We start from the raw sequence: 12,690 nt of genomic DNA on the forward strand, positions 1-12,690 counted from the left end.
AACTTTTTGCTTTACAAACGTTAAATTTGCGAGAATATAATCTTGGCATACGAACTATTTTTCGGGAAACACACGGAGTGCCACAATGAGTGACGTGTCGTTCGCGAACGAGCCGGTTCTTTTGGAGCTCCTGATGTGGCATCCGACTTTTTTTTCCTCTATTCCCCGCTTCCAGTCTTCGGTTAAAGCCACACGTGATTGGTCAAGATCCGTAGTAGAGGAGGGGGGGGGGCACACACGCAGCAGCGAGCTCCTTGAGATACTTCATGCAAAAAGCTATCCATCCATCAAGCCATCAACGACCATCACAAAGGAAAATAAAACGACTTTATTATACAGTACAGTTTATTTCTTTAATTACAATACCATAGCACATTTATTATACATAAAATAAGCTATATTGTGTGTAGTTTTAAGGCTTATATAATTTGAAAATGATATTTTTTGGGGACCTGGGAACGGAATATTCTCATTTAAATGGTTTCCTATGGGAAATTAATGTTTGGAATAGACACTTTTTGCCTTACACACACTTTCTGGGAACCAAATAAGTTCATTAGCCAAGGTATCACTATACTTCAGTTTATAAACCCTGCGGGACATAACGAATGTGTATATTCCAGTGGCGGGCCGTGCAGGTCAACTCTAGGCCTTCAGTAGTGCTATGTCTGAATGAATCAACTGCGAGTGTGGTGTGACTTTAATGGTTTCCTATGGGAAATGAATGTTTGGAATACACACCTTTTGCCTTACACACACTTTCTGGGAACCAAGGTATCACTGCATCTATTTTTATTTTTTTGTCACCATATGAAATGAATGAAACATTTTTGCATTTATTTTCCTGCAAGCGTTTTCACTTATCACATGTGCATTTAGTTTTATTCCACATTTTTTATGGTCCTTATGTGTTTATCAGAGTGCACCGACAGCAATCCCTGCGAGGGCCTCAGCCGTCACGCCACCTTTGAAAATTTCGGGATGGCCTTCCTAACGCTTTTTCGAGTGTCCACCGGGGACAACTGGAACGGCATCATGAAAGTAGGAACACACACTGTGCACCCCGTTTTGCCACACACGCGTGATCGAAATGACCTCCAAAAACCAATTATGGAATAATAAAGAGCTGAGTAGTCTAAGTACTTTCACATCTGGACTTTTACTCCCCAAAAAAATGATTCATGATGTTATCCCAGACGATGTGAATCATATTAGAGAGGCAATGTTATTAAAGACAAGGACAAGCTGGCGGAACTTCAAGATGGCGCTCAGATGCATTACAATCCAAAGCGGCAATAGATTAGGAACCAATACGGACATGATTAAGGTGTACGGACATCTTAGTGTGGAACGGAACTTTGCAGATACCGTATTTTCCGGTGTATAAGGCGCACCGGACTATAAGGCGCACCACCTATGAATGGTGTATTTTAAAAAAAAATCCCATATACTGTATAAGGTGCACCAGACTATAAGGCGCGTCCTATACAGGTAACATCCGATTTACGACCGAGTTCCATTCCGACCAAGTGGTCGTAAGTCGAAAGGGTCGTAAGTCAAAATCCATTCAAAATGTTGAATAGAGACTCTTCTAGATTCTGGAGGTCGTGGTCGTAAGTATGGGTGGTTGTAAGTCCAGCTGGTCGTAAGTCGGATGTTACATGTACAAGTTTTCCAAATATAAGTTACACCACATTGTAAGGCGCACCTGCGTATAAGGCGCAAGAAAATCAAGGCTTTTGGGTGCGCCTTATACACCTAAAAAATATGGTAATAATAATAGGAATAATAACAACAATTAGAATAAGAATACATTTCATTTCTAAGCGCCTTTCAAAACTCTCAAGGTCACTTTACAGTCACAGGATAAGTTTTTCTGTGGGTGAGCAGCGGCAGCCACACGCGCCAGCGCTCACTCGACCCAGAAGTAACTCAAATAGATAGAAAGCTTGCTCGCTAGGCAATCGTTAGCCAACAGGTATCTATCTAGATAGCCAGCTTGCTAGATAGTGAATAGATAGCTAGCTAGATAGATAGCTAGCCAGCCAGAGCTAATAGATAGCAAATAGCTAGCAAATGATAATAATAATACTGCTAATAATACTAATAATAATATATTTCATTTCTAAGCGCCTTTCAAATCTCTCAAGGTCACTTTACAGTCAGCAGCGGCAGCCACACCCGCTAGCGTCCACTCAAGTTGAACAAATGTTAACATTTCACTTGTAATGAACTCCTTCCTCAGGACACGTTACGAGAATGCCACCCAGAGGAGCGTCATTGTCTCTCTTACCTGCCGTGGGTTTCTCCCATCTACTTTGTCACCTTCGTTCTTATGGCCCAGTTTGTGCTGGTCAACGTGGTGGTGGCTGTTCTGATGAAGCACCTGGAAGAGAGCAACAAGGTACGCCTCCGAATGAGCCTTTTGACTCATCTTGCATCATGGCGGCCATCACAGTGTTGTCGTCGATTTGTATGTGCCGCCGAAATTTACATCCGAGGTCTGTTTATGTTCCTAGGAAGCGAAGGAGGACGCGGAAATGGATGCGGAAATCGCCATGGAAATGGCGATGGAGCAGCAACGCAGACTGAGCGTGACTTCCAGCAACAGCTCAGCCGCTGGGACCTTTATTGGGCCATGTCCACAATCGCCTGGTCAGGTAGTTGGATTGGATTAGCCTTTATTAATGTCGCGGTGGAGAAATTGACATTTCACAGCAGAAAAGTGAAGAAAGAGGAATGGAAAGAAAGAAGTAGAAAAACAAAATATGGGAGTTGCTGTTAAGGCACTCAAAACAACAACAAAAAACTAAATAACAAATAAAATGATGACACAAAGCGCCTTTCAAAACTCAAGGTCACTTTACAGTCATAGGATAAGTTTTCCTGTGGGTGAGCAGCGGCAGCCACATGCGCCAGCGTTCACTCAACCCCGAAGTAACCCAAATAGATAGAAAGCTAGCCAATAGATAGCTAATAGATAGCCAGCTAACAGACAGCCAACAGTTAGCTAGCTAGTTGGATAGATAGCTAATAGTTAGGCAGCCAGCTAGCGAGATGTCTAACAGATAGCTAACAGATAGCCAGCCAGCTAATAAATAGCCAGCTAGCCAGCTAATAGATAGCTAGCTGGATAAATACCTAATAGATCGCCAGCTAGCTAGTTAGATAGTGTAATCATTTGTAAGGGCAGCCATTAGCCAAGGTTGACAGGATGGTTATTATAGTTTATTTTGTTTTATGTTTGTTGAAAAGCACTTATACAGACACTCCCCTACTTACGAACATTCGAGTTCTGAACAACGGTACATACAAATATTTTTGCGGGTATGTCGAAAAGTAAGTTAAATTTCATTTCATTTATCTTATTATGTAATAATAATAATAATACATTTCATTTAGAAGTGCCTTTCAAAACTGTCAAAGACACTTTACAGTCACAGGATATTTTTTCTGCAGGTGAGTAGCGGCAGCCACAGCGTTCACTCAACATGTACATAGTGTATTTTTCGTGTACATATCTTTATAGAGCATCTGTTTTATTAAATGTTTATTTTTCAGTACAAACCAATACAAATTACCTTGAGGGTTTTGAAAATTATTATTATTATTATTATGATTCGAAACTCTCAAGGTCACTTTACAGTCACACTTTGAGACGTTTAGCGTCGATTTAGCATCTGGTCTTTGTCTCCCCCTACAGGAGGAAGTGGTGAAATGTGAAGAAGACGCGCAGCAAGTAGCCGAGAAGATGTCCGTCTCCAGGATGCACTCGCTGCCCAATGACAGCTACATGTTCCGACCCGTGAGACCCGCTAGCGCTCCGTACCCCCTCGAAGAGGTGGACGGGGTTGTTCAGGACCAACATTCGGGTATCATAATTGAGACATCCCAAAATAACAGTTGAACGGACTTCCTAACCTCCTTTTGTCTCCCTTCCTCCTTCAGGCTCGCTAACCTCGGTCCATTCGCAGCCGTGCGAGAGTCGTACTCACCTTCAGGTTCCCGACGTTTCCCCCGTTCATCCGCGGCCGCTGCCTCGCATCGCCCCGCCCACGTCCCACCCGTCTCCTCGGGCCTTGCGCCGACAGGTGAGACGCACGTATGAAACGTAGACATTCGTATTGATATGATTATTGATATTATTAATATATACAATAAAGTCTCGTTATATCGATATCGGTTATATCGATAGTACCGCTTATTACGATACTATTTCTACGAACGCAAGGAGAAAATTACATGCGCTCAGGGTCTGATATATCGATAGTCCCGGTTATATCGATATTTTTCGAACTCCCGCGTCAAGGACAGTCATGTCTGTCAGTCATGTCAAGGACTGTCCTACACTCAACGCGTAGGACAGTCATGTCACACACTCGCACAGCAACCTCGACCGTGCGATGGCACCAGAGGGGGGAGTTTGCGAGTCATTTAGCCTCCAAGTCTCTATTCTATTCTATTATTCTATTCAACATTTTGAATGGATTTCAACTTACGACCGGAACTTGGTCGTAAGTTGAATGTTACCTGTATATGAGAATTTTTTCCGAGGCCTCGTTTATAACGCGCACCCAAACTTTCTGTTCTTTTTTTAGGTAGAACATTTTGCGCGTTATACTCGAATAAATACGGTAGTTAAATCGGGCCTCGTCCATTTTGGAACGTGGCCCCTTTTTTTAGACGCAATGGGGCCAGCAGCTGGCCGGCCCCCTTATTTAAATTCCCACATGCATCCCTGTAGAATGATGCGACCCAGGACCGGGTTGTGTAATTTAACGGCCACTCCTCCCAATTTATGCGTCGCAACTTCATCAATTGTCGTGAGCTAATAAAACCCCGAATTTGATTTTGCAGATGGCCCTAAAAGTCGATTCATCAGACGTCCAAAGTTGCGAGCCGCAAGAGAAGTCGGAATCCCTCCATCTTCCTCTGCATTCCCCGCTGGCTCCTCCCCCTCCTTCCTCCCCGCCGGCTCTTTCGCTCCCGCCCTGCTCCCCTTACCCGTTTCCGCTCCCTCCCCCGTCGCCGTCCCCTCTCCCGCCTTTCCCGCCCTCCCCCTCGCTCCTCCTCCCCCCGCCTCGCTCGCCACGCTTCCCGTCGCGCAGCGCCAGCCTCGGCCGCCCCCGACCGCCGTCCGCCGCCTCCCTCTTCGACCCGGCCGACGAGGAGGTGCGTCGCATCATCAGCTCGGCCCGCCGCCGCCAGATGGCCCGACCGGGAGGCAAAGCGAAAGCGGCTCGAAGCCACTCCCTCTCGCCGTACGCCGACCCGACGTCGTCGACGACCCCCCCGAGGTCGTCCGGGAGCCCTCTCGGAGCGGAATCCGACGGGAAGGGCTTCGGTGCGGGCTTTCCTGACACGTCGCCGTTCTTGTCCGCCGGTTACCTTGACGACCATCGACGCCATTCCATTGAGGTGTGCCTCCTCCAAGATGGCGGCGATGAGCAACGTTTGAAGGCGCCGCCCCACAAGGGGAGGGGCCATTTCCCCACCAGGGTGCAGTCAGTCGGGGGCGGACACCGGAAGAAGAAGACCAGCCCCCCGTGCATCTCCATCCACCCGCCTTCGGAGAGGGAAGCCCCGCCCTCGCCGCCAAAACTGGCCGACTGCAGCATGATGCTAAGACGAAGGACGCCGTCCTACGACTTGACGCCGCACGCCGCCGACGCGCACTCGCCAAAGCGCCGTCCGCTCACGCCCACCTCGACGCCCACGCACGGCCACGCCCCCCCGACGCACCCGCCCGTCCCGATCAGCCCCGACGTCTTCATCCAACCTCGCGGACCCCTCGTCCCGAGGCCTTTCGCGCAGACACGCCCCCTTTCGGCGAGGGACCGCACCCCCTTACCCCAATTCACGTTCGAACGGCCGCCGTCGACGTGCCTGGCGGACGCCGATCCGCCGCCGTGCGCTTCGCTTTTTGACAACGACCTGCCGGCCGGCGCCGGATTCGCCGGCAAGAACCAGAGGACCGCCCAATGACAAAACATCGGGGAAAAGGAAGTAAATTCGCCCGTCCCGAAGCTCCCGGACCCAAATCGCACGCTGAACTCGGGATTATCGGAAAGGGTTTTTTCAGCGCTGGGATTTGAAAGAGATTGATCGCCAGACAGCCAGAATGACAATGGTACGATCCATCGGACAATCACGGATCAATGGATCGGTCCAATTTGGGCGGCAACGAACACTTCAGGACGAAAGCCACCTAACTCTGTAGCCAAAGTTTATTTTTTATTTATTTTATTTTTTTGAGGACGCTTTATCTACACCCACGTGAGCCAATCAGGAAGCAGCGTCTGGCTGACGACCTCTGACCTTTTTGCGGGAAAGTGGTTTTACGAAAGTGTGGGATATGCAAGTTCAGGTTTTACTAACACAAGTTGTGCTTGGCCCTTTTCTGCTCGTTGATCACATTGATCAGAGCAGGCGCGTGTCTTTTTTTATATGTATTTTGTTTTTTTTGTATCTGTTTATGTCTTTGTACAGTGATACCTCGGTTTACGAACCCTTTGGCTTACGAACCATTCGGTTTTCAAATGTTACATTTATGAATATTTTACCTTGGCATACAAACTCTTTTTTTGGGATACACACGGAGAAAATGGCAGCCGATTTTTTTTGCTCTATTCCCCACCCCCAGTCTTCGGTTAAAGCCACGTGATAGGTCAAGAACGCAGCAGTGAGTGTGGGGGTGGAGTTAAACATTAAAGAGACAGGCAGACAACAGAGAGAGAGTGAGAAAAGACAGAAAACCGTGAAATGTGGATTTGTTTAAACGTTGATAGTTCAAAGGCAGAGTGTAGACTGCAAGGTTAAAATATCCCATCAATCCAATCAGGCTCCACAAATAACCCGCACAAGCCATCTGTACACTTGATGCAAAAAGCTATCAACCCAGCTAAACAGAATACAATTGATGCGGAACTAGGTAAAATTATCGCAGAGAAAGGGATCATTCCTCAAGATGGCGAAATAATCAGAATCAGAAGACCTTTATTCGTCCCACAATGGGGAAATTTGCAAAGAAGAAGGCTACTACGTTCCTCATCAAGTGTTTAATGCTGACGAAACCGGCCACTCCATTCCATCAAGCCATCAACGACCATCACAAAGTTAAATAAAACGACTTTATTATACAGTACACTTTATTTCTTTCATTATAATACCATAGCACATTTATTAGACATAAAATAAGGTATATTTTGTGTTGTTTTAAAAGTAGAAAGTAGAAAATTATGTTTTATGGGGACCTGGGAACGGATTATTCTCATTTTAATGGTTTCCCATGAGAAATTAATTTTTGGGATACACACTTTTCGCCTTACAAACTCTGTCTGGGAACCAATTAAGTTCGTAAGCCAAGGTATCACTGTACGTGTTTTTTCTTGACGCTTCTTTCTTGACCAGAGAGGGGGCAGCAGCTGTAGTGTCCGTTTTATCCCCGTCTCCGTATTGTGTAAATAAAATTTAAAGAGTTTATTTGCTGAGATGAAAATAGCTCTATCCATATGCACATATTTTTATAGAGATTTAATTTTTGTGTTTTTTTTTTTTTTTTTTTTTTGCACACGGGTTCAGATTTCAACTTGCTACTTTTTCCTCGGCGATGCTGTGGTGAATGTACGAAACTCCCGAAAAGGTGAAAAGCAGCAAAGGAGGCAAATTGTCCTTAAAACGATAATGAGGATGTGGGATTTTATTTTTCTATTATGAAAAAGAACGGAAGAAAATAACGCCGCCTGTGATGATGTTTTGTTTCGTTACGTGTGTTGACTTTGTATGTGGTTGGCGTGTTGTATGTTCAGGCTTTCGGGCGGTGGGCTCACTGATGCAAATCAAAACGTAATCCAATAATTCGTTTAAAACGTCACTCCTTTGGTTTGCTTGAACCCATTCGATCGATAATCTTCAAAAAAAAAATCATTAAGTGATAGACAAGTTAGCTAGCTAGCTTTCTATCTATTTGAGTTACTTCCGGGTTGAGTGAACCCTGGCGTGTGTGGCTGCCGCTGCTCACCCACAGGAAAACTCATCCTGTGACTGTAAAGTGACCTTGAGAGTTTTGAAAGGCGCTTATAAATGCAATGTATTATTATTATTATTATTAAGTTAGAGCATTTCACTCCTAGGCCTTCAGTAGTGCTATGTCTGAATCAATTCACAGCTGCGAGTGTGGTGTGATTTACTACACGTCCACTAGACGGAAGTAACTCAAATAGATAGAAATCTAGCCCCCGCCAGGTTTTTGTCATTTCCACTCAAATTCCAGGACCCACAGAATATTGACTTTTAGGACTAGCTATCTATTAGCTAGCTAGCTAGTTTTCTATCTATTTGAGTTACTTTCGGGTTGAGTGAACGCTGGCACGTGTGGCTGCCTCTGCTCACCCACAGAAAAACTGTTACTGTGACTGTAAAGTGACCTTGAGAGTTTTGAAAGGCGCTTGGAAATGAAATGTATTATTATTATTATTATTATTATTATTATTATTATTATTATTATTGCATCACTGAGACTTCCGTCTGAATCAGCTGCTGAGCCCATCAAGTGTTTCTGTACATGGAAGGACAACCAAACGAACGTACTTACTCGATATGTGTAGCCAGAGTGCAATAATATAGTAATTCAACAACCACTGTCTTATATCAGAACTATATTATCTGTTTTGTTTTTTGTTTGTTTTTTTGACACGAGGATTGACGTGATATGATACGTCCACTAGAGGGCGTAGTTGCGGCTCCGACGTACTGTATCGTTTCTCCCATACGCTCAGGCTTAACCACTATAATTGTTTTATTGTAAGCGGAGAGAGCTAGACGGAGAAACGTGTAACCTTTTTTCAATCAACCTCAACCACTACCGCGAATGACGTCGATAAAGGGAACGTGAATCGCGTTGAGTTCATCGGATATTGTTCGCTTTACTTGAAAATGCTTTATTTCCCGATGAAACTCAAAATGGAGTATGTCAGAGCGGAGCTCACGCAGCACGCAACTTGAACGTCCTTGTCGCTGATTGTTTTTTTGTTCAGTGTTTTACTTCATTCCTGTGGGGAATACGTTGCAACAAATTTTGGATGTAACCCCTCCCCCTTCCTCATTGCCCCGCCCAAAAATAACTAAAATGGCAGTTAAAAAGTGTGGATGACAAAATATAACAAACACAATCCATAGCCAGAATATACATGGCAAAGCACAATACTGTATATATACATCATGTAGAATATTGCATTTTGTCCGTAGTCACCTCCGATTATAATATTTATAAAGGCAATTTGTTTAAAAAAAAAAATCTTGAGTACAAAAAAAAAATTAAAAAAATAAAACGGCAATGTTGTAACTCAAGCTTTTGCAAACAATTGTTAGGTTTATAAATAGAAATATTTAAACAGTGATCCCTCGCTACTTCACGGTTCACTTATCGCAGTTTCGCTGCATTGCGGATTTTTTAAACAAAACCTTCAGATAAAAACAATGGTTTTAAGATTTTATACATTGCTGTAGCTTGATTGGTCGTCAGCGCTGACGTCACCCAATCACAGCGCGATATCTCATGGTTTACAGCCGTTTGTCACCATTTGGGTGAAAGTTGAAAGACTGAACTTAAGAATTTTTAAGTAACGATTCACACTACGGATACGTAAGGTTATAAGCTAAACTACATGCAGTGATACCTTGGCTTACGAACGCTTTCGCTAACGAACTTTTTGCCTTACGGACGTTAAATTCGCTCGAGGGGTTACAGAAACACACACACGAAATGGAGACGACAGAGCTTGAAACAAAAAAACAAAAGTGAAAAAAAAAAAGACAAGAGTGAAACGGTGAGAACATGGATAGAAAACACAGTGAAATTTGGACATGTTTCAACTTTATTGATAGTTTTAAAGGCAGAGTGTAGACTGCAAGGTTAAAATATCAACGACCATCACAAAGGTAAATAAAACCACTTTATTATCAAGTACAATTTCTTTAATTATAATATCATAACACATTTATTTAAAAAAAAGGTATATTTTGTGTAGTTTTAAGGCTTTGAAAAGTAGAAAATGATGTTTTATGGGGACCTGGGAACGGATTATTCTCATTTTAATGATTTCCTATGGGAAATAAATTTTTGGGATACACACTTTTCACCATACACACGCTGTCTGGGAACCAATTAAGTTCGTAAGCCAAGGTATCATTGTATTTGTTTTTTGAGTTTATGTCCAAGGGGGAATAAATGTCTCACGGATGCTTGAAATATGATATTGTAGCCAAATTATGGATTGGAATTTGTTGGTCTTTACACTTTCTGCCAAACGTTGTGTTCTGTTCTGTTTTTTGTGTCTTCTTGCACAGATTGTGTGTCAGGTCTTTAGTCTTTCATTGGACCTAATGCAGTCCAGTCGAAGATCTGCTTTTGCCATTAGCAAGTTTTTAGTTTGCTAGATGGGCTGCATCTTTTTAATTTTTAAGATTATCCATTCATTTAAATTGTATTTTTTTTTTATTATTTTTTTTTACAATTTACAGATCTTTGGATCTCGATTTTTAAACTCCTGTTTTTGAGGAAGCCGTTTAGGACTAATTGCATGTTCTAATTTAGATAAAAAAAAAGCTTTTGGAACGAATGATCTGAATGTTTTGGAGCTTTTAATATTTGCATTTTCAAATGTTTCCCATTTGTAGATGGACGACCTAATCTTCTAATTACCGTATTTTCTACACTATGAGGCGCACCTAAAAAAAAAAAAAAAAGCTGACCATGCGCCTCACAATACGTATGGAAAACATTTTAAAATATGTGCATTCATTTAAGGTGCCCCTTATAATACGGTGCACCTTATGTACGGAAACATTTTTAAATATGTCATTTGTTTGAAGGTGCGCCTTATAGTCCAGAAAATACTGTAATTAGTATCTGACATCGTACTAATGAAAAAAAAAACCAATTTGTTATTGTTGAACGCAATAGCGAGTGATTGCTCGTCATTAGTTTTCTATCCAGAAATGTATGGAAACCGTTGTTCATTTTTTTTAACTCATTCACTGCCAGACGTGCAAAAAAATGTGTCCAGCCCAGTGCCAGGGTTTTTGTCATTGTCACTCAAATTCCAGGACCCACAGAATATTGAGTTTTAGGACTACATAAATATTCAATTCAATGCAAAAAAAAGTAGACTCTTCTTTCATTAAAAAAAAAGTTAATTCCTAAATTCTATGGGTATGGAGTTATATAAGCGTGAAATGAGGGCAGATGTCCAAAATGCAATGCAAGATGTATATATTGGTTTATATAGCTATTTGGCTAGCGATCTAGCTTGCTATATATTCACTAGCTAGCTTTCTATCTATTTTATTAAAGTATAACAGTCATTTTCATTGAGAAATATTAATGGCAGTTAGCTTTTAGAACTGGTAAACTATCTTTTGGGACTTGGAGTGGAGGTAGCAATCTGGTTATCTAGCTAGCTATCTATTAGCTATCTAGCTAGCTAGCTGGCTGTCCAGCTCGCTATCTACATTATGAGCTGTTTAGTTAGCTATTTAATGTATTAGCTATCTTTTAGCTGGATAGCTAGCTTCCTATCTATTGGCTTGCTAGCTAGCTTTCTATATATTTGGTTTTGAAAAACACTTAGAAATTAAATGGATTATTATTATTTGTCTTACTATTCTATTTGAGTTATTCCGGGTTGAGTGAACGCTGGCGCGTGTGGCTGTCGCTGCTCACCCACACAAAAACTGATCCTGTGACTGTAAAGTGACCTTGAGAGTTTTGAAAGGCGCTTGTAAATTAAATGTATTATTATTATTAAAAAAGCTAACATGGAAAAAATGTTGCCCCCTTGTGGACAATAAAAAAAAAACATTGCTAGAGGCCACGGCCAGCGCTTTATCGGCACCAAAGCATGAAAAAACAAAACCCAAACAAATTCGTCGGGAATGGCGCTCTGTCATATTTTCAATTCCCGAATAAATTTATGAATGGCAGTGAATGAGTTAATTGTTAAGGTGAGCCATTTTTTTTTTACTTCCTGATCATACTCACACCATATTTTGCAAAGTATTGACTTGAAACGATATATATTTGACGTAGGAATAGTCTCCCCCCCCCCCCCCATATGCTCTGTAAAAGCCTCTCCATCCGTTATGATATATTTCTCTGGCTTGACAGTGACTCAACATTCCTCAACTCGCAAGTTCTGGAAAGCCGAAAAGGACCAACCAGAACTCTTGTTGTCTCTTCCCTCCCCCATTGAGTCCCTCGAGTGGCTAACCCATGCACCTCGAAACCCCCTGGGCCTTATAAAGAAGGGGAGTCCGGGTCATGAGGAAGTCTGCAATAAAATTATTTCCACTCCTGAAAGAGTGAGCGAAGAAGGGAAAAAAAAAGGGGGGGGGGGGGGCACGTTGCATCTTTGATTTTTGTGTGAAGGCCTCATTGTCCTGCAGGATTTCCCTGTCGATTAAAGAAAAAAAAGGGTTTTTTTTTTCATTTAAATCAAACGCTGTGTCTGTTTTATTCTCCCATTTGAATGTATTCACTTTAGTTGGTGTATATAAGTGGTGAACCATAGATTTCATCACTAGGCCTTCAGTAGTGCTATGTCTAAATCAATCCAGACTAAAAATAGTATAGTGTGATTTACGACAAGTCCACTAGAGGGTGCCATTAACCAGGAAATAACTGACCGACCT

The 12,690-nt window shown here is 42.6% G+C and overlaps 1 protein-coding gene across 3 annotated transcripts in view; it reads left to right on the forward strand.

The window, feature by feature from the left end:
* cacna1ha (calcium voltage-gated channel subunit alpha1 Ha) overlaps positions 1-12,420 on the forward strand; it is a 77,762-nt gene extending 65,342 nt beyond the window's left edge. For all 3 annotated transcript variants that reach the window (XM_089018214.1, XM_089018216.1, XM_089018215.1), the window contains 6 exons: positions 920-1,041; positions 2,246-2,404; positions 2,520-2,660; positions 3,704-3,872; positions 3,949-4,091; positions 4,858-12,420. In XM_089018214.1, the coding sequence (XP_088874340.1) occupies positions 920-1,041; positions 2,246-2,404; positions 2,520-2,660; positions 3,704-3,872; positions 3,949-4,091; positions 4,858-5,985 (1,862 nt within the window). In that variant the 3' untranslated portion in view covers positions 5,986-12,420. The remainder of the gene's footprint in view (positions 1-919; positions 1,042-2,245; positions 2,405-2,519; positions 2,661-3,703; positions 3,873-3,948; positions 4,092-4,857) is intronic.
* Positions 12,421-12,690: the final 270 nt, after the last annotated feature.

The sequence above is a fragment of the Hippocampus bargibanti genome, linkage group LG17, assembly GCF_051943395.1.
Source record: "Hippocampus bargibanti isolate YZ-2025 linkage group LG17, ASM5194339v1, whole genome shotgun sequence".
Taxonomy (NCBI): domain Eukaryota; kingdom Metazoa; phylum Chordata; class Actinopteri; order Syngnathiformes; family Syngnathidae; genus Hippocampus; species Hippocampus bargibanti.